General features: G+C 36.5%; 1 protein-coding gene across 3 annotated transcripts in view; it reads right to left on the bottom strand.

The window, feature by feature from the left end:
• Positions 1–1559: 1559 nt before the first annotated feature.
• NAA16 (N-alpha-acetyltransferase 16, NatA auxiliary subunit) overlaps positions 1560–18736 on the bottom strand; it is a 100861-nt gene continuing 83684 nt past the window's right edge. For 2 of the 3 annotated variants that reach the window (XM_054013908.1, XM_054013917.1), the window contains 11 exons: positions 13193–13265; positions 12782–12951; positions 12260–12412; positions 10237–10365; positions 9421–9634; positions 7079–7272; positions 6518–6626; positions 5604–5702; positions 5139–5282; positions 3549–3646; positions 1560–3252 (listed from right to left, as the gene is read on the bottom strand). In XM_054013908.1, the coding sequence (XP_053869883.1) occupies positions 3052–3252; positions 3549–3646; positions 5139–5282; positions 5604–5702; positions 6518–6626; positions 7079–7272; positions 9421–9634; positions 10237–10365; positions 12260–12412; positions 12782–12951; positions 13193–13265 (1584 nt within the window). In that variant the 3' untranslated portion in view covers positions 1560–3051. Of the gene's footprint in view, positions 3253–3548; positions 3647–5138; positions 5283–5603; positions 5703–6517; positions 6627–7078; positions 7273–9420; positions 9635–10236; positions 10366–12259; positions 12413–12781; positions 12952–13192; positions 13266–18736 lie in introns of those variants that run through there. The other variant, XM_054013926.1, reaches the window with a different exon arrangement.

The following is an 18736-nucleotide window of genomic DNA, read 5'->3' as shown; positions in this document are numbered from 1 at the left end:
GGAAGGAGAAATCCAGTTATTAATTATTTGTATTATCACAGCAACTAGGAACCGTAATCATAGACCTTGTGCCAGTGCTGTACTACCCCAAAGTTCCTAGAACACCATGATTGCTGAAGAAAGGTATTGCGGGATAAATGGATAGAAAGGAATTAGGATTAGAGATTGTTGATTGTGGAGTAAGGAGTTTGAGTGAAGTCACACAAATGGGTATAAAGATAAAGAAAGAGCAAAGAAGAAATGGATGAGAAGGAAATAGAAACAGAGAAAGGAGAGACATGGGAAGCAAGAATGAAAAAAACAAAGTACACAATAGAAAACAAAGTGAAGGAAAAAGGAAAGGAAAGCAAAAGTATAACAGCTATAGTATAATAAACATTTTAGAATTTAGTAGAAACCTGAGGCAAACTTACAATAGAATACATACAATTTGCATGCATATATAAAAAAAATTCTCTGTACATAAACATTCTTTGAATTCATGTGCGACAGCTTTTGATAGCATACATCCCCTCCATGGAGGCTGTTACCATCCCTGTCAAGCCTGACATTTTTGTCTTTAGAATTACTGCAAAAGTAGCATGTATTTCCAAAAACATTTTCAGACAGGATCCACTTCTTGACACCTCTGTAAATGTATTATTCTTCCTACATCACCCTAGACCTTCTTTGCAGTGGTCTGAAGGATGGTCAGAAACTATTATACAGACCAATTTGAACCTGTGGCCCCAGCCATGAAGAAAGCTTAGCTAGCCTCAGCCCCTACAGCAGGTCCAGAAAGAGCAGAGGGGAATGGAGGGATTTGATTATTACAATTAATAAACGCTTTTCACGGGGGCTCCAACCATTCTGGAAGCTTGAAAACCACCTACCTAGTTCATCTACCTGCCAATGATGTTCTTTACACTCTATTCTCCTACTGCTTTCTTAGGTAACAGATTGTTGACATGGTGCTATGAATATTCGGTCTTGGGGATAAGGCTAGGCTTTATTTAAGCTTTATGAGATCAAGATGAAAAACAGATCCCAGTGGCATTCCTATCACCCTATACCTGTATCTATAGTACTGCTGCCTTTATTAGGTGTTCGATTACACCTTCATCCATTCAGACACCAGTTTCCAGGCCAAATATTGAAAGTGGATGCTGGGTGAGCCAACTGACTTTTACACCTTAGGCTGCTTCAGAAGCAAACAGATTCTAAGGGTGCTTTGGCTCCATGGCACATAACTGCAGTCAGATGCTTTTCCCTGCGTCATCTATACATAGGCTACTTTCCCACCTAAAGGCATTATGAATGTCAGTTTTGGGCAGGAAGACTGATGAGACAAAAGTTGCTTGTAGAGGTCTCTCAGAGAAATCAGTTACCAAAACACCTATGAGGTTGTGGGTGCAGGAATTATTTTTTCACAACTTACATAGGATTCATGTTGAACTTCCAGTGACTATGGAATTGAGGCTAGTAGCATTCAAAGAGAAAAACTAATTTATGTTAAATGGATTTTCTACTTTAAAATTGTGTGGCCATAGACTCTGCAAAAAATTAAAACCAAAGGCAAGTGTGTACAAAATAATTTATTACAGCATAACATATGTTGGCATTATTTTACAGTGAGTTTTTCATTCAACAATTTTGAATCTAAACAGATGACACACAAAGGAGACCATTTTAATTAGAACAGTTTATTTGTCTTAATAAAATCCCCCTTCATGAACTTATATTAGCCTTAGAGGGGCTAGTTAATATTACTGAAAATATTTACATTACAGTGAAATAAAAACAAATCTGATTGAATGATTCCATTGCCGTTTCCAGAAAAATGTATTTTCTGAACAAGCCTCAGTATACTTAGGTTTTGATAGCAGTTCTTGTAGAACGCAAAGCTGTCATATGTAGCCATTTTGTCCAGCAATATTATGCTTTAAAACAGCTATATTAAGTTCAGACTTTCATTTTGATGTGTTGTATATTTTATGCACTATTAGTTAATGCACCAGAACACAGAATAAGAAAGAGGTTCATTGTGATTTGTAGTCAGCCTATTTGTGCTCCCTTAAATAGTTTTTTAAATATAAAATGCACTCCTCAACTACTAGTTGCTTTTGTAGCACTTAAAGCAATAGTATTTAGGCAAGAGAAGTATTACATTTATCGGCTATAAGTCCACACCTAAGACTTTTAATGGAGGTATACAGTAAACTTACCAGTGAATTTTTATGATCCTGAGGAGAACCATATTCCCCATTATTGTACCTTATGCATCTGCCCAAAACTGGAGTAGCTTTTCCAAACCAATAAGTGGCAGTGAAAAAAGAAAGAAGACAGGCAGACAGACAATGGTATCTAAACAGGATCATATTCACTATTATTTCAGGGAATTACATGTACTCAACTGTTTTTTAAAATGTTAAACCATTCAAAAACATAAGGAAACAATAGCTATGGAACAAAAGGTAGAAAGAAAAGAGTTTTTGAAAACTCTTACCATCAATTTTTAACCAAACCTCCATATCCACCAGCACTAGTTCCATATAAGACACAGAATTGACAAGAAACATGCAAACAGCCAACATTTACAGTTATGTGCTTCAAAAGAAACCAAAATGACCAAACTTAAAGAAACCAAAACAAACAGAAAAAGATGAGGGGATGATACAAGCAGCACTTTTCAGTCTTAATTTGCTAAAATCTGCTCAACTGATAATTTCATTACCAAGAAATTATACTTATTTCTATATATAACAACATTAGGTGAAAGTAGTCTTTAATGTCGATAATTTGGGGATTTTGTTGTTGAATTTGGGGATTTTAAAAGACTTAAAACAGTACAAGAATAAACATGACAAATGTTGATTAGAGATAATGTTTACATAAACATTGGCAGTTCTTTTTGGATGAAAAACACGCTAATAGCATACTCCATTTTCATTTAACCATCCAAATATTTCATTTTATACCTGTAAGATATAAAAACTGCATCCTGGAAAAGTAAACCTGATCTGCATCCCACCAGTCTGTAGGTATAGTCCAATATTTTATTTGTACACTACTTCAAATTTCATTGGACAGCACATCATGGTTAACGGCTGTATGGTTCACTGATGCAAAGCTACTGTCATCCTCATTTGTGGCAGGCATAAAGGCAGACGTAAAAGGAAACAGTTTATGACATGCTGTCCGATACTCTTCATATTGGGTATGGCAGCTTCCGAAGCTGCCATCAAGCAGTGCCTCGAAAACCTTTGTTAAAGTCTAAAGAAACAAGAGCAACAGTTAAGTTTAGACTATTTTATTGCCAAAGAAAACATGGGGCTCTCTAAATCTCGCTTGCATAATTAATGAATGTTGTGCCCTCTGCTGGCAATAAGTCTCATTGTCCTTGTTTACAGAGGTCTGACATCAATATAACTTTAACCAAAATAAAAATATTCCTTTTAATATTAATAATCAAGATTCAGAAAAATTAACTGTACATGTATCTTGCACTTCGTATAACACACCTACTTTGTCCCTAAATATACAAAGAGGTTACAATTAAATTAGTTTACCTTCACATTTTTGTCTCTCATAGTTTCATCTAATCTAGTAGCAATAGCAATAGCTTTCTCTTGTCTTGATTTGTCCAGGAAATACATCATCTTAGCACCTTAAGCATAAGGGGAAAAAAACAAACATTTGATCAGATACTGACAACATACAAGTACAATACTTGATTTATTGTAAAATTATAAACTGATTCAGAAAACAATCCAAAAACAAAAAGGAAGATATTATGGATTGGGGCTTTCTACAGATTTTAGAACATATAATTGTTTCCATCCATTATATTTTGTATAAGAAAATTATATTTTCACATTTTACTTATTATAAGTGATGACACAGCAAAAATATTTGACATTAAGAGCATAAGGATAAAGTAAAGCTGTAGCTCTGCTACTGACAAAAATGAAATGCTCACTGGAAACTTTGTTTCAAGTTTTCACTAAAATGTTATTAAAAATAGGATGCCTGAGGCAAGAGTTAATAAGGCAAGAGAGGTCAACAGGCAGAATAGGGAAACAATATCTAGATAACTAAGTCATTCAAGTCAGCATGCTAGTTGAGATGCACCCTACAATGATAAAGGAACTGGCAGATGTCTTTTTAGAACTATTGTGAATTATTTTTTAAAAAGCTCTGGAGTTAAGGTGAGCTGCTAGAATAATGATAACTAATAGTGTTGGCAGGTATGACAGGTCTTTAAGCGACTTATCAGAAGAATTACAAATTTATGTAATTTGGCATCCTACCGGAATAAGTCCAATGGCATGAACAGACATTTCCCCTCTCCCAAATATGCAACACACACAAACTAAATAAGCACACAACCTACTAGCAAGGAAAAAAATATCATAAAAAGTATGGTTTTGACCTAAAAAGTAACTAAGTAAAAGCAGCACCATCTTACTTAGATCCATTCCTTGTCTGTAATTCAGTCTCATATTTGCTTACTATATTCTTTTCTCAAGAAGTTTTTATAGCTTTTTATTCCTGATTGCTCTACAGGCTCCTACACAACGAATGGGGACAGATAGGTGCCTAAAAATATAATCCACAAAACCCAGCATGCTAGGTGGGGAGCTGGGTACGTAAGCTAATAGAAGATGCTGAGAAGTGTGTGGGCTAAGCGCCGACCCTCTCATGGAAATAGGCGCTTCCCTGCAGCCTGGACTCATGTGCCTATCTCTACTTGCAATCCGTCATTACCTAGTGTTGTGAATAGCAGCAGTGAAAGTTACTAGTCTTGTTCTTTCATTCTGTTGCTGCTGCTTTGAAAAGCTATGAGCAGAAGCAGAGGCACTCCAGCTGAGTGGAAAATAAGGAGCGAGGATTGTTTACATTACAAAAGTTTTTTGAGACCACAACGGATAGAATCTTATGGTTTTTTTTTAAAATAAATCCTGTAGAAACGGAAAGCTTCCCACATGAGGCAGAGAGTGGGCAAGTGGATTACTAAAGCCCTTCAAACAAGCAGAAATGTCAAAAATAATTTGCATCTGAGCCTCTGACATATTCTGATTGGAATGAAGTACAGAGAAAGACATTAAGTTAATTATTTACCATCATTTAACATTTTCATAGCATCAAAATAAACAAACCTGAGAGCAGATGCAGAATGGAGGTAGCATTATATTTGAGAAACTCTTCATTAAAACTTTCCAAATCTTTGTTAACAAAAATTTTCTGCATTTCTTGAGTTAGGACCTTGTTCACAATTTCTGGGAGATTACTATGATCAGATACTTAGGAAAAGAAAAGCAGAAAAAGTTACCATTGCTGCTATTGTTCTAGAGAAACTTCACGTCTGCAAATGCACCTCTTTAGCATGCACACACACACACACACACTTTATGATTGAAATCAGTATTACAGAAGTCAATATTTTACCATCTTTGGTTTTCAGCAAAACATTAAATGGCTTCAATAGGTTCTGATGAAATTCTGAACACTTTGTATATAAATGTAATTTTTTTGCCATGTGTGTCTATGTTACTTTAAATATTTTAGTGTTTCTATAGTATTTAGACACTATAAAATATCTACAGCAGTTTCATTGTACATACCAGATTTAGAGAATTTAATCAAACATTCATGTAGCCATGGGTTGTTATTGTTGATAGCAAAAGCTCTCTTGACAGACTGCAACATTAACAGAAACTTTCCTATGCAAAAAACAAGAACCAAAAAACCAAAACCAACGTTAAATACATCTCTAACTTTGTGTTCCTTTAAAAAAAATGGTGTCATTGCAGACACCAACCCAAATCCTTAACTTTCTCATAAACATACCCCCAAATGCTCCAAACCTTTAGATTTAGTTAAAAAAGTAAGTTAAGTACATTTTTACTCTTTTCTTTTCAGAAATTAAAAAAAAAAAAATCTGTTTTTTTACAAAATGATAGCAATATTTTCTGAAGGATCCAGCAACCATGTAACATAAGTATAATATTTAGGTGTCTATCTTTTACAGGAAGTTATATCCCCAAATCCTTTGCAGTTTCATTAGTAAATCTAATGCAAATATTAGAAACACTAAGTCTTATGCAGAATTGTCATATCAGTACTCTCAATACCCAGATATAAAACACATATAACGTGGCAGCCCCTAACATCATTCCATTATAAAAAAGCTGCTGCTCACTATTATTAGCAACATTGCATCAGGTACATTAGTCTAATTTTTTTTAATTGCTAAAGAATTACAACTAGAAATATTTTTTCCTCCATATCATCTAATTAGCATATAATCACAAATTCCTTTATTCTTAAAGTCAGTTTTAAGAACAAATTATGTGCTGCCAAACAAAGGTGACATGGCATACATTAAATTTTCTGTAATATTTATCCACTAACGCTGGGCATGATGGAAACTCTTGCCTCAGTATGTTAGTAAATGGAGACTACAGTTGGGTAAAAATAGGCTGAAATAAAGATTAGAACATTTGGAGAAAAAAATTAAAACTTGCATATACTTTACCTTTTCTAAAGTATATTTCAAATGCTAACAGATGTGTGTCTACATTATCTGCAACAAGATTCTTAAGTGGCATAAGGAACTTAATAGCTTCCTCTAATGGATTTTTGACCTGTTTTAATAGAAGACAAAATTAAAGTTACATAAAGGAGGCATCTATCACTACCATACATCTTTTAAAAAGATGAAGCTTTCCATGAAGCTCTACCACTATGCAGTGACAGATTAGCCCTTTTGTTTTTTGAACAAAAAAAAAAAAAAAAAACAAAAACAAACAACAACAAAAACCACACCCCTGTCCTGGTCCCACTATGCACAGCATGCAAAAGAGTGCTTCAATCACCTATCTGATTTCTAGAGTATTGGCACAAAACAGAAAAATCTTCATTTATACCCCAGAATGAATTATCTACAGAGTTTAAGAGATCACACAGCCAACCAATAAACCATGACGACACCTATCTGAAGTACAATCTTCCAGAAGTGTGTGGGGATGGGGTGGCCAAAGAATATCATAAGATGAAACTGTCATAAATTTTACATAACAAGTAACACAATGCTTACTCTTTCCAGTTTTTCAGGAATTAATTCTTCCTTGGGACCACTAGTTTCCTCCTCTTCCTCATCTCGTTTTTTCTTTTGAGTCTTTTGCTGTCGTTCTCTTTCTGCATGCTTTCTCTCCTCTTCAAGTTTAGCTTTCTTCTGTGCTCTTCTCTGCTTGCTAAGCATTTTTTTCAGTTCTTTGGCTGACAGGTTTTCTATAGATAAAATAAAATAGTTTAATTTAACGTCTGATTTATACATAGACTCAAAATTTCAATAATAATCTTGGTTTTTCCTCAAACAATATATGCGCATCTCTAGACTTTTCATATAGGGAAAGGAGAGATGTATTTATACAAAAATTTCAAAAAGAAACCTTTTCACTTATCAGTAAAATGCACCAATTACTACGTAGTCTAATATTACTGGACATTACACATCCAACACAAAACATTTTGTATCTTAAATGCCAAGGTTTATATAAATAATATAAAACTGAAAGTCCAGAAACTTAGAAGTATTCATTTAAACCATGAGTCAGATGAAATGCAAAATTTGGAAATCTCATTATATTATTTATATCCTTTGGACATTATTACTCATACAGGGCTTTTCATCCAAAGATCTCAGGTGGCCCAACAAAAGGTGGATGACATTTTTCTTGGAGGCTAAACTTAAATTCACCTATTACCCTTAGTTCAATATCATCTTAATGCTCTTGGTAAGATCTACTGGAAACCTCCTAAAACATTACTACTACACCGGAGGGTTTCCACCCTTTAAGTGCATAGACTTAAATTTAACTTAGAAGGTAGTATAACTATTATATAGCATAAATAATTTATATACAGCTAATGTACTAGGTGCTTTGTAGAGGAGCTTACGCTATAAACAGACAGACAACTTGGCGGAGAAAGGAAAAAAGTGACATAAGGGCATTGAGCTGTGCTGTAAAACATGCATCTTATTATACACTATATATTGTGTAATTTATTATACTCTGAAGGGAGGATAAGGATTTATTGGTCTCACATATGTCAATTCTTCCTGTCCTTTAAAAAAAATTAAATTATCATCTTTGAATTTCTTCCCCTTGGTCAATGCTGTCTCAATATTAAGATGCTCTGGATACATGCAATATTCTAGTTGCAGCATCACTGGTGCATAGGTGGGAAGTAAAATTTTTAGACGTTTTGCAGGCATACTGCATTTGAAGAACCTCATAACTAATTTACTCACTATTATTACCCCCTTAGATCCTTCTCATTTACACTTTGAGAAAATATTTTTCCCAATGAATACCAGTTTCAGATTTCCCAGATGTATTCACTTGTATTTTGCCAAGCTGAAGCTCAATTTATTTCCTGTACATAATTCTAACATCTCTACGTGTCTCTGTATGTTCTCCCCAGGCAGAGTGGTGGGTGTAAAATACCTAAAATTATTAATATACCATATATACTCGTTCATAAGCCGAATATTTTTGGTAAAAGAGTGACGCATCAAAGAGCGGGGGGTCGGCTTATAAACGGGGTCTACACTAAAATTTGATGATTTTAAACTCTATGGAATCATTGAATTGAATATCTAATACATCGTTGTTCTGTTTACCTGGCGCGTCTGCAGCCATGGAGCCCTTCAGCTCCCTGTGGCCACGGTTTGCTGTTCCTAGCCAATGGGAGCTGGCTGGGAACGGCAAACCGCAGCCACCGGGAGCTGAGGGGCTCCATGCCTGCAGACGCTCCAGGTAAACAAAACATCCCAACCTGCCAGCGGCTTACCCTGACGGCCAGGAGCCAAGGTTTGCCAACCCCTGAAATATAGGGTCAGCTTATGAAAGGGTCATACAGTTTTTGCTATTTTTACCTAACCATCTTGGGGGGTCAGCTTATAAACGAACGGGCTAATGAACAAGTATATACGGTATTAACTACATTAGGTCTAACACCAATTACTGCAGCAATCCATTGACTACCTTCCGGAACCTAAACTCAATACATGATTGTTTTATCATTACCTCTTCATTTATTATTTTCCTGGTTAAGATCTATGTAGTGGTGTTTATATCTAAAACAAGATAAAATTTTAGAAGGTATTTTATATACACCAAATACTTTACTAAATTCAACCGACATCTGTCTTTTGTTCAACTACTAGTTTTGTAATTTGATAAAAAAAGCTTGTCTGCAATAATATTTATTCTTGACTATTTCTTTTCAGTCACTGATCAAACATTCAAGGACAGAAAATGAAAACTTCTGTATGGTACAATATATAATAATTTTATAGCATGCAATGTTATTTAACGTGGTAAATTTTAATTTGTGTTATGTACACATTGGCCTGCATTACTGCCTAGGTACCTGAATTCACTTCTTGTTCTTTGCTTTCATTGGTCAGAGGATTATCATGTAGTTTCAAGTAGATTTCAATTGCTGATTGAGCAGCCTTGAAATAGAAGGCATGTTTCCTGAGAACATCTTCCAATCTCAGAAGGTCTACATAGGCCCGAAGAGTCATCTTTCTCATGCAGTATGTGTGGAAGTCAAACTGATCATCTGTTATCTCAAAAAAATGCTTTAAAAAAAACAAACCAAAAAACAAGATCATACTTAAATCTTTTCACTGATTTTCTGTTCATTACCATCTAGATACAAAGTGGAGTAACAATTAGCATTATTTGCAGCCCCGACATATCTACCATGGAAAATAAGAGAGAACCATTTACTGTAGAAATGTAGTTAAGAGAAATCTCCCCTCCATCTCTTTAAAAAAGAAAGCTAATTTAATTTACCCAAAAAACAAGCCCCCGTCTCGTTGATGCGAACAACAATTTTTATTGTTCCGATTCCATCAGAAAATACTACCCCATTTTATTTTGTTTTTAAACAGTGTCTAAATTTTTGACCAGATAGAAGAGAGATGGCACAAAGTAATGTAAGAATAGTTTTAGATAATAGCATGTCAAAAAGATTTATGGTGATTGGATTTTTCGTTTAATAAAAAAAATCTGTTATCCATTAAGTTAACCCGCTGATTGTATAGCATTTTTTAAAACTGCAATATCAAGATTTTTAAATGTGACGAATGGCATGCTGAACTGATTGATGCAACCAATATTTACACTGCATTATGAAAAAATTTATATAGGAAACAGATCAATCTTTTTACCTACTTACCCTTTCCACTTCATGACATTTTTTCAAGGCATCACCATACTTCGCTAATCTCTGATAAGCTGAAGCGCATTCAGTCTGGAACCACATACACTGCATCTCATTTAGATTTTCCATAGCAGATGTCCCTTCCTAAAATGAAGAGATTCATAAATTATTGGTTTAACCAGTTATCAACTGCTGTTTTTTTCCCCCTCACACGTGACTTTTGTTACTGAACAACCATTCATTCATCTATAAACACATTTGCAGTACAATAAAAAATGGCTATAATTGCAAAACCTCCCTTATTAAATAATTATTGACATTCTGAAAAAGAAAAAAATAACTTCTGCTCCAGCTGATTCTTCTTCCAGCCTCCTTGTTTCTTTAAGTGGTACTTCTGCAAAGCCACATGGGCACAGATTAATATACTTGAAAAATAATTCATTTTGCAGGGTAATATCTCAATATATTTTCAAGATAAATTCAAACAAGAAAAGAGACAATTCCCTCTTCTAAGATTAAGAGGAAGTGAAATATAAGACTAATTTTTATGAGAATCCTTAAGTTTTTGAAGGAGTAGTTTATTCTTTTTTGCCTGAATCAGAGGAAGCACCTGCTAGTTTAAAACCAACAGGTATATTTATTGGTTTGTTGACAGTACCTCTACTGACTTCAAACACAATTTTTATACTCTGGATTTGGAATATTAAAAAAAAATATATAAGGAGAATTGTAGAATTTTTGTTTTATAAATTTCAAGATTTTAGATCAATAAAAACTATTGAAAAAATTGGAAGGCACATTCTATAAACTATCAAAATAATGACATACAAGAAACCAAGTTTGCCACCAAATTCTCAAAACACTTAAGAGGAAAGGAAAACACTACTAAACAAATCTAATTCTGACATACAAGTTATTTAACACAAATGTATCTTTGGCTTAATTCTGTATTATCAATTAAACTATAGATACAGTAGATGGCATTACTACATATGAAGAAAATACTACAATTTTGTTCCATTAATAGAGGAAAATAAATATTTTTCTTCAAGTCAGCTGATAAAAATATCAATAAACATCTAGCTCAAAACTTTCATAGTCAGATTATTCAACAGAAGAGCCAAAGACTTCCATTGATATTCTAAGAAAAAAAGACATCTTGTTTTCCACAGTACAAAAAACTTTATACAGAAACTAAATAGCACGCTAAATCAAATTAAATCAAACCAGATCCTCCCCCACTCTGTTTATGGGAACCATCAGACTACACTGTGGATTTCTACAGTTTCTGGAAACTGACAAGCGGTGAGCACCTTAGGTAAGAGAATGGTATTTTTGAAGTACTGCTTAAATTTCTGGAACTATGCAAACTGTTTTGCAGTGAGAATCTTAGTTTTTATACTCACGTGAACGCAGACATCGTGGATTTTATAAGCAGGGGGCTACAAGCTAAGTTTTCAGGAGTGCATAAAAGTGGTTTAGTAAGCTAAATCCCACTTTCAAATTAAATCAATGGGAATTATGCACTTACTATTTAGGTGTTTTTGAAAATCCTAATAGATGTCTATCTGCATCTTTAGGTGCCAAAATAGCTTTGAAAATCTAGCCCTTAGAAGCCTAAGTCTTATTGAAATGACTTGGATTCAACATGAACAATTTGAAATGCAGCAGATTTGTTCTTAAACAATTAGTCCAAGTTACATAGCTTGACAATGACAATTTTCCAAGACAAGATAGCTATCAAGTGTGTTCCACAAAGTGATTTACTCCTGTACATGTGGCAATGAATAAACATTTCTGGCATAACATCTGTGCTACATCATAGTCTGCTAGAAAATTATTTATTACTAATATTAAGTTATAATTACACAGGCAAGCATACCTTAACAATGAACAAATATCTCTAAATGGATAGATTTCTGTTGTCACTCAAATCAGTTACTCTGGCAGAGATGTGGTATCAGATACTTACATCGGATATATGTGATTTTCCAAATGACAATACTACAAACCCCCTCTTTAAAACAATATTTCCTACCCTTGTAAACTTGGAACACATCTCCTCTGCATCTTTCACCATATTTGCTCGGAGCATATATTTTGCACATTTGGAGTTGATGAATCTATCTGCTGTATCCAAAGACTGTGCTTCATCCATCCATTTGGCAGCTTCCTTGAGATTACCTACATGCTGTTATGGGGGAAAAAGTCAGTTATATTTCATTATTAAATACATTTTTGACTAAATATAGACATTTATAGCTATTAGTACTTTGGCACCAGGATTTATAAGCACCTTAGAAATATTAAGGATAGATTTTAGTCTTTTTTTCCTGTGGACTTTCCAAAATGACCACTCATCGTAAGTTATCATGCTTTACTCCATATTATAAACAAACTGGAAAGTGTGTTTACATTTTCTGATTGACAGAAGAGTGTCCAATAAAAAACAGAACAAATGATCATGCCCAAAACCAGATAATCACACTTCTGAAAATTTCAACTGAGTAAGGGACCTCTCATAGCCTAAAATTAGACACATTTAATTCAACTTTTTTACCTTGTAAATTTTTGCTTTTAAATAGAACAGTTCTATTAATGTTGGAGTGCTTGCAATTGCAGCATTAATGTATTCCAAGGCCAATGAACACTGGCCAAGTTTGTCAAAGTGCTGTGCCAGGAAATAACGAACCCAAAGTAGTGTCGTTGGGGGCTCCTTCTCTCCATTTTCTGTAACAAAACAGATATAAAATTACAGTGGCCAATAAGGCTGAAGACTTCATTTGGGGAAAAAAACAAAAAAAACTTGACAAATTCAGCAAATATTTGCTAAATTGTTTTTATTTGCAAAAAGGTAGAGATATAACTATTCTCTGGCAAAAGGTAGCAGCACTCCAACAATTATTGATAACTGTTAATACAGGGATTAGTAACTGAAATGTAATTTTAATACCTGTCTATTGAAACTTACCATATGGACTAAAAAAGTCACAGGTTTTCAGAGAGGCTTCGTAACCAGTAACAAGTTCTTGAATTATTTCTACCTATATATGAAAAATATAAATTTAAAGGTTTGCCTTAAAATACTATAAATGTTGGAAATAGGATCATGTTCACATTTTTACAGTTATAGCAAATCACCTAAAAATACACTGAAGCAGTGTTTATGGAACTACACTAAAATAAACAGACACTTAACTGGGAAAAATAGTGGATGGATCACGTGTGTATTCTAGAAGCAGCAACGAGGCGTGAGGCCAGGCTGCAGAGCCAGCGGAGCGCCTGAGGGTAGCGGTGTGCATGTGGCAGAAACAGCAATTGCTGTTCCTCATCACTTTCACAATATACCTTTTGTTCATCCATGGTAGCTGTTCTACATTTTCCCCCCACTACATATTCTTGAAAATGAACTATCAAAACTCAGTTAAATGTACTTGATTAATCACCCCCTCCCAAGGGCTGCTTAGGAAATTTTAGGTACTTCAATTTTTGAATGCCCAACTTGAGACAACTTGAAGAGGGTTTGTTTCTGAAGAGGGCTGCTTCTTGTAAGGATGAAGGGTGGAAAGGGGTCTCTGGCTGAGTCCCTGTGAAATGACTACTGGGAACGCTGCTGGGATTTTATTGAGTTATTAATGATGAGGGCAGTTAAAACTTAACTACCAGGTGGCAAATTTGTCACCTACACATGGAAGATATATAGCACAGCTATGCATAGTCCTAACTCAGGAAGTTCCTTCGAGAGGAAATATAACCAAACCTGGAGACAATGGGACTTTCTGTGCCTGCGTCCTGTAGATAATTAACTGATTGGTTTGCAAAATAATGCAAGGGGGGGAGCAAGTAGATGAACAATAAGGGGGTCATAAGAGGGACAGATACATGTAGCTTGCTAATTACGTATGGTAATGATAGCACATTTTGGCCAATCATAGAGCAATAGATTATCATAAGCAACTGCATATAATGCTTTGGTGTAAGTGTTTCCTTTGTTCTTGCTGACTTATGAGCTCGAACCCAATTGCAATTGAAATAAACGGATCGCCCCTCCCGGGGCTCCTTGCTTGATTAGCTGTGTCCGCCTCTCCTTATTCCTCAGCTGGAACGGACAGGAATTTCTAAGTTATACGACTTAGATTTTTAAAACTAAACAAAGAGGCCTGATTTTAAGAAGGTTGATGCTCAACACTTTTTGAAAATCAGGCCCCTTCAATGTCTGAAGTTGGTCACCCAAAAATTGAGGCACCTTAAATCAATAGTCTCTTGAAAACTTAGCCTACAACCTGAAATTTGCATTGTACAATCTTGACACAAATGCGCTCTCTGTGAGTAGTTGCGTAATATCATAAGAACCAATTCATTCTATTCTAGAGCAGACGACTTGGTAGTGCAATGCATCTACTCCTGAAAGCTTTAGAATTCTTTAGCACAATTCATTGTTTTGTAGCTAGGCTAATTGAGATTAAAAGTTGCCTTTCAAGTCTAGCAAGTATCCAACTTCTCAAGGGAACAAGAATAGAAATTAAGAGGAACAGAAAATTGTAATATGCATACAAAATACATTACATGCTGAAAAGCATTTATATTTTGGGCCGCGCATGGTGCATACGGGAGGGGACAACTCTATGGACCAGTTACATAAATACATTAGCTTTTCACCACCTAAAGATGGTGGAAAACCCTGCAAAATTAGCGAGATTTAAATCTGATGAAAAGTGCAACATTTTGAAGACATACTTTTAAAAGTATGAGAATTAAAACACAAAAACTAACTGTCACTCTAGACCACCAAGAGAAGTGGTCAGAAGGGCTTATTTTAGGTAAACACATACCTATCTTAATGTGCCAGGAAATACTAAGTCTCATTTTTCAAAGTAAATTATTTCACATTGGATCTGCTAAGTCCCATGAAGCCATTGTGAACTCTTCAAAGGGGGTTAGATTTATGAATGGTCATAAAGAGAGAGTTTTGGAAAAATCTCAACAGAAGTCGTGTTTTTGGTAAAAAAATAAAATAAAAATCTTAGGACTTACATACTAGCCCCTTTTCCCCCACATAGACCTAACTTTTAAAAAAGGAGAAAAAGTGCTGAAGAGCCACATTGTCTACTTGCCTAAGGAGAGGAAACATATTTAGTATTCCTCTCAGACCTGCCCGCTTCCATTTGTTGAAAGGACCTTTAAAGGACCAGCAGAAAACCTCTTATACAACCCCTTTCTTTTTTTAAGAGAATATTAAAATACTGAAAATATCAGTTTCCCCTTAAGCAGCAAGCTTGAGGTATATAGCTACACTACACAAACAGAACAAGCCACCTTTCCTTAGTGCTTTTCATTACTAATCTGAAGTGCTCCCAGACTTTAAATTCTTCTCATTTAACTACTGAAAAACTCAGATAATTTTTGTTGTGGTCAAGAAGCTTTACTAGCTTGAGAGTTATTTATGTCAAGAAGAATTAAATCTTCATACTGACTTCAGGAATATGGTTCATGAAGCATATTTAAATGTGAGCATTGTCTGGTTCCTAAAGTGACACAGATTCTACTAAATTGCACTCGCTCTTTAACAAGATGCTAAGTTCTTCCCCTGGCAGCCTCAGCTCACCGTGGTGCCAGCGCTCTGGGCGGCAGGGCTGCGAGCTCCTGCCAGGCAACAGCTGCAAGAGCCACCAGCCTGCCCCAGTGCTCTAGACTGCGCGTTGGCATGGCTGGCTCCAGCCGGGCAGCGCGGCTGCCAGTCCTGATGCTCTGAGTGGCATGGTAAGGGCCAGGGGAGCAGGGGTTCCGGGGGGCAGTCAGGGGATAGGGAGCAGGGGGTTGTTGAATAGGCGTGGGAGTCCCGGGGGCCCTGTCAGGGGACGGGGGTGTGGATAGGGGTTGGGGCAGTCAGGGGACAGGGAGTAGGGAGGGTTGGATAGGGAAGGTCCCAGGGGGGCAGTTAGGGGCAGGGGGTCCCAGGAGGGGGCAGTCAGGGGACAAGGAGCGGGGGGAATGGATGGGTCAGGGGTTCTGAGGGGGGGGCAGTCAAGGGTGGGAAGTGGGAGGGGGTGGATAGGGAGCAGGGGCCAGGCTGTTTGGGGAGGCACAGCCTTCCCTACCCGTCACTCCATACAGTTTTGGAACCCAGATGTGACCCTCAGGCCAAAAAGTTTGCCCACCCCTGCTCTAGGCAGAAGTACCCATTTCTCTCTTTACTGCAACAGGTAACCTTCATAGTAATCAGGACTTAGACCACATAGAGCTACAGGTCAGCGTTTGCACCCTGCATTACATCTGTAGAGTATTATTAAGCCAATGCAGGCTTTTGACAGGTGTAACATGCTCTAAACAGCTGCCACAGTTAAGAAAGCAGATCGCCACATTCTGCACTAATTGTAGATTCCAAAAAACAAAACAAAACAAAACAAAAAAACTTGAGTGGATAACTACCTTCCTGGTCTCCAAAGCACCTGCTCTTATGACCTGCTACAAACTTGCTCTTATGACATTTATATAGCATGTTTTCACAGATTCTACTCAGTCAAAATATGAGCTAGTTACATTTGAAAATGAAAGCATTGAATTATGAAGCTAAGCAAAGCCCAATTATATCCTTCATTGTTTGTGTTTCTCAAATATATATTTTTATTGTACAAACAAATGCAAATAATGTGTATGCATCTGAAAGTCATAAGTTATTTGTTATAAATGAATAGGTAATGGATTTCCAAAAATTCACACAAATGCATTTTCTTAATTATTTTATTCTTGTGCATAAATAGCTCTTGTTGAGTGGACTAGTACTGAAAAATAAACTGTTCTCTTAAGTAAGAAGTAGCATGGGGGAAATTAATATGCTTCTGTTAGTGTGATAACTAGTCAATTTGACAGACAAGAATATTTTTAAATAAATCCTTTCAGAGACGAGCACAAAAACTATCCAATTCCATTTAGAGACTGCGATGTTAAAATATTGATAAAACTATCTGCTGAATACTGAGTTAATTACATCTTGTATTACAGCAGTTAGTCAAAATATGTTGCATCACGCTAAACTAGGGGTCGGCAACCTCTGGCACGCGGCTCGCCAGGCGTGGGCCGAGGAACATGCTGGCTGCGGCTTCCCGCAGCCCCCATTGGCCTGGAGCGGCGAACCGCGGCCAGTGTCAGCTGGTGGTACCAAGCCGCGATGGGTACTGTGGGTCTCAGAATCGCTCAAAGACTTATTGGTCGGTACAGGTCACTGATATTGAAAGAACCTGGAGCCTCAGCTGTACTCTTTTTAGGACATGTGGTCTCTGAAATAGCAGGCCTCTGAGGTGACCTAGACCTCTTACTGCTGACTTTGTGAAGCTATCTAGAGCTTTTTTGGGGGAAAGTCTTGGAGTCCCCCCCGCCCACTTCCACTTATTTCCTCAGTAGGAGTAATAGGTGAGTGGGCTACAGTGGAGGCTGAAGGGGCACTTTTGTTACCAAAGATCCATTGTACGGGGTGGTATCTTGGCATGTGCCTGATCAAGGTTGCAGGGAGCACTATCATGAGAAATCTAAGCTTTATCTCCCTGTTCTTTCTAGATCTGCTCCAGAACCCGATACAAACTCGACACCTACAAGGGATATGGATGTCCCCCAGGCAGTGAAGACAGCTAAAGTGCCCATCACTAACATGGACAGACTCCAACAAGTTAGACACCATTTAACCCCAGGACAATTCGACATATTCCAGAATATGGAAAACGAACTTCAGAAAAGATGACGACATCCTCTCAGGGAGGGAGTGTGAGTGTAAACAAACTTGCAAAAGGTTCCCCAAACTACATATAGAACTAAATTAACAAGTAAACCAACAACAAAATTACCACCTATAATAACTTATACAGGTCAGCTAAGCTACTTTAAGAAATGGGGACCTCAAGTCTTGCTCGGTCTCAGGCCAACGCAGTTGAAGAGGACAAGCCACCCTCAATTCCGCCACTGCCCTATGTACCATTGGTAAGGGGTATAAGGATAACTAGGGTGCACATGTGGACCAAACAGGTAATGCTACCAAAAGTCTCTAACCAAAGGCACATGCACATCTGAAGTGGAGCATCCACAGGGACATTACTCAAAGAAGAACCTTGTTTTTATTTATTTTTAGGTATTCTATTATAAGAGTTTTCTGTCTCCTTTTGGAAGACTTTCCATAGTTTATGTCTTAAACACATGGCTGACAAATCAGCTCACACAGGGCAACAGAAATTTTACAACTTGTTGCTGTGCAAACAGAAATAAGGGAAAGTAGTTGGAATGGAATAGAAGGGCATGGATTTTTCCACACTTTTTCTTGCTGAAGTCTTTTCTAAACCTTCTTCTGAAAGAGCAGAGATTCCTAATTTGTCTCTATAGTAATCCTTCTTGGCTATTTTCCTTGCCAGGCCCAATGAGTGAATTTTCTCTGTCTAACAAGTCCTATCTATTTTGTCTGAGTTTCTACTTATTTGAGTTGATTTGTAAAACAATCATTTTGGCTGTAAATAGATATTTACTCACTGCT

This window comes from Malaclemys terrapin, chromosome 1 (assembly GCF_027887155.1).
Source record: "Malaclemys terrapin pileata isolate rMalTer1 chromosome 1, rMalTer1.hap1, whole genome shotgun sequence".
NCBI classification, from domain to species: domain Eukaryota; kingdom Metazoa; phylum Chordata; order Testudines; family Emydidae; genus Malaclemys; species Malaclemys terrapin.
Note: the sequence above shows the minus strand (reverse complement) of the source record. Positions and strands in the feature narration are given on the sequence as shown.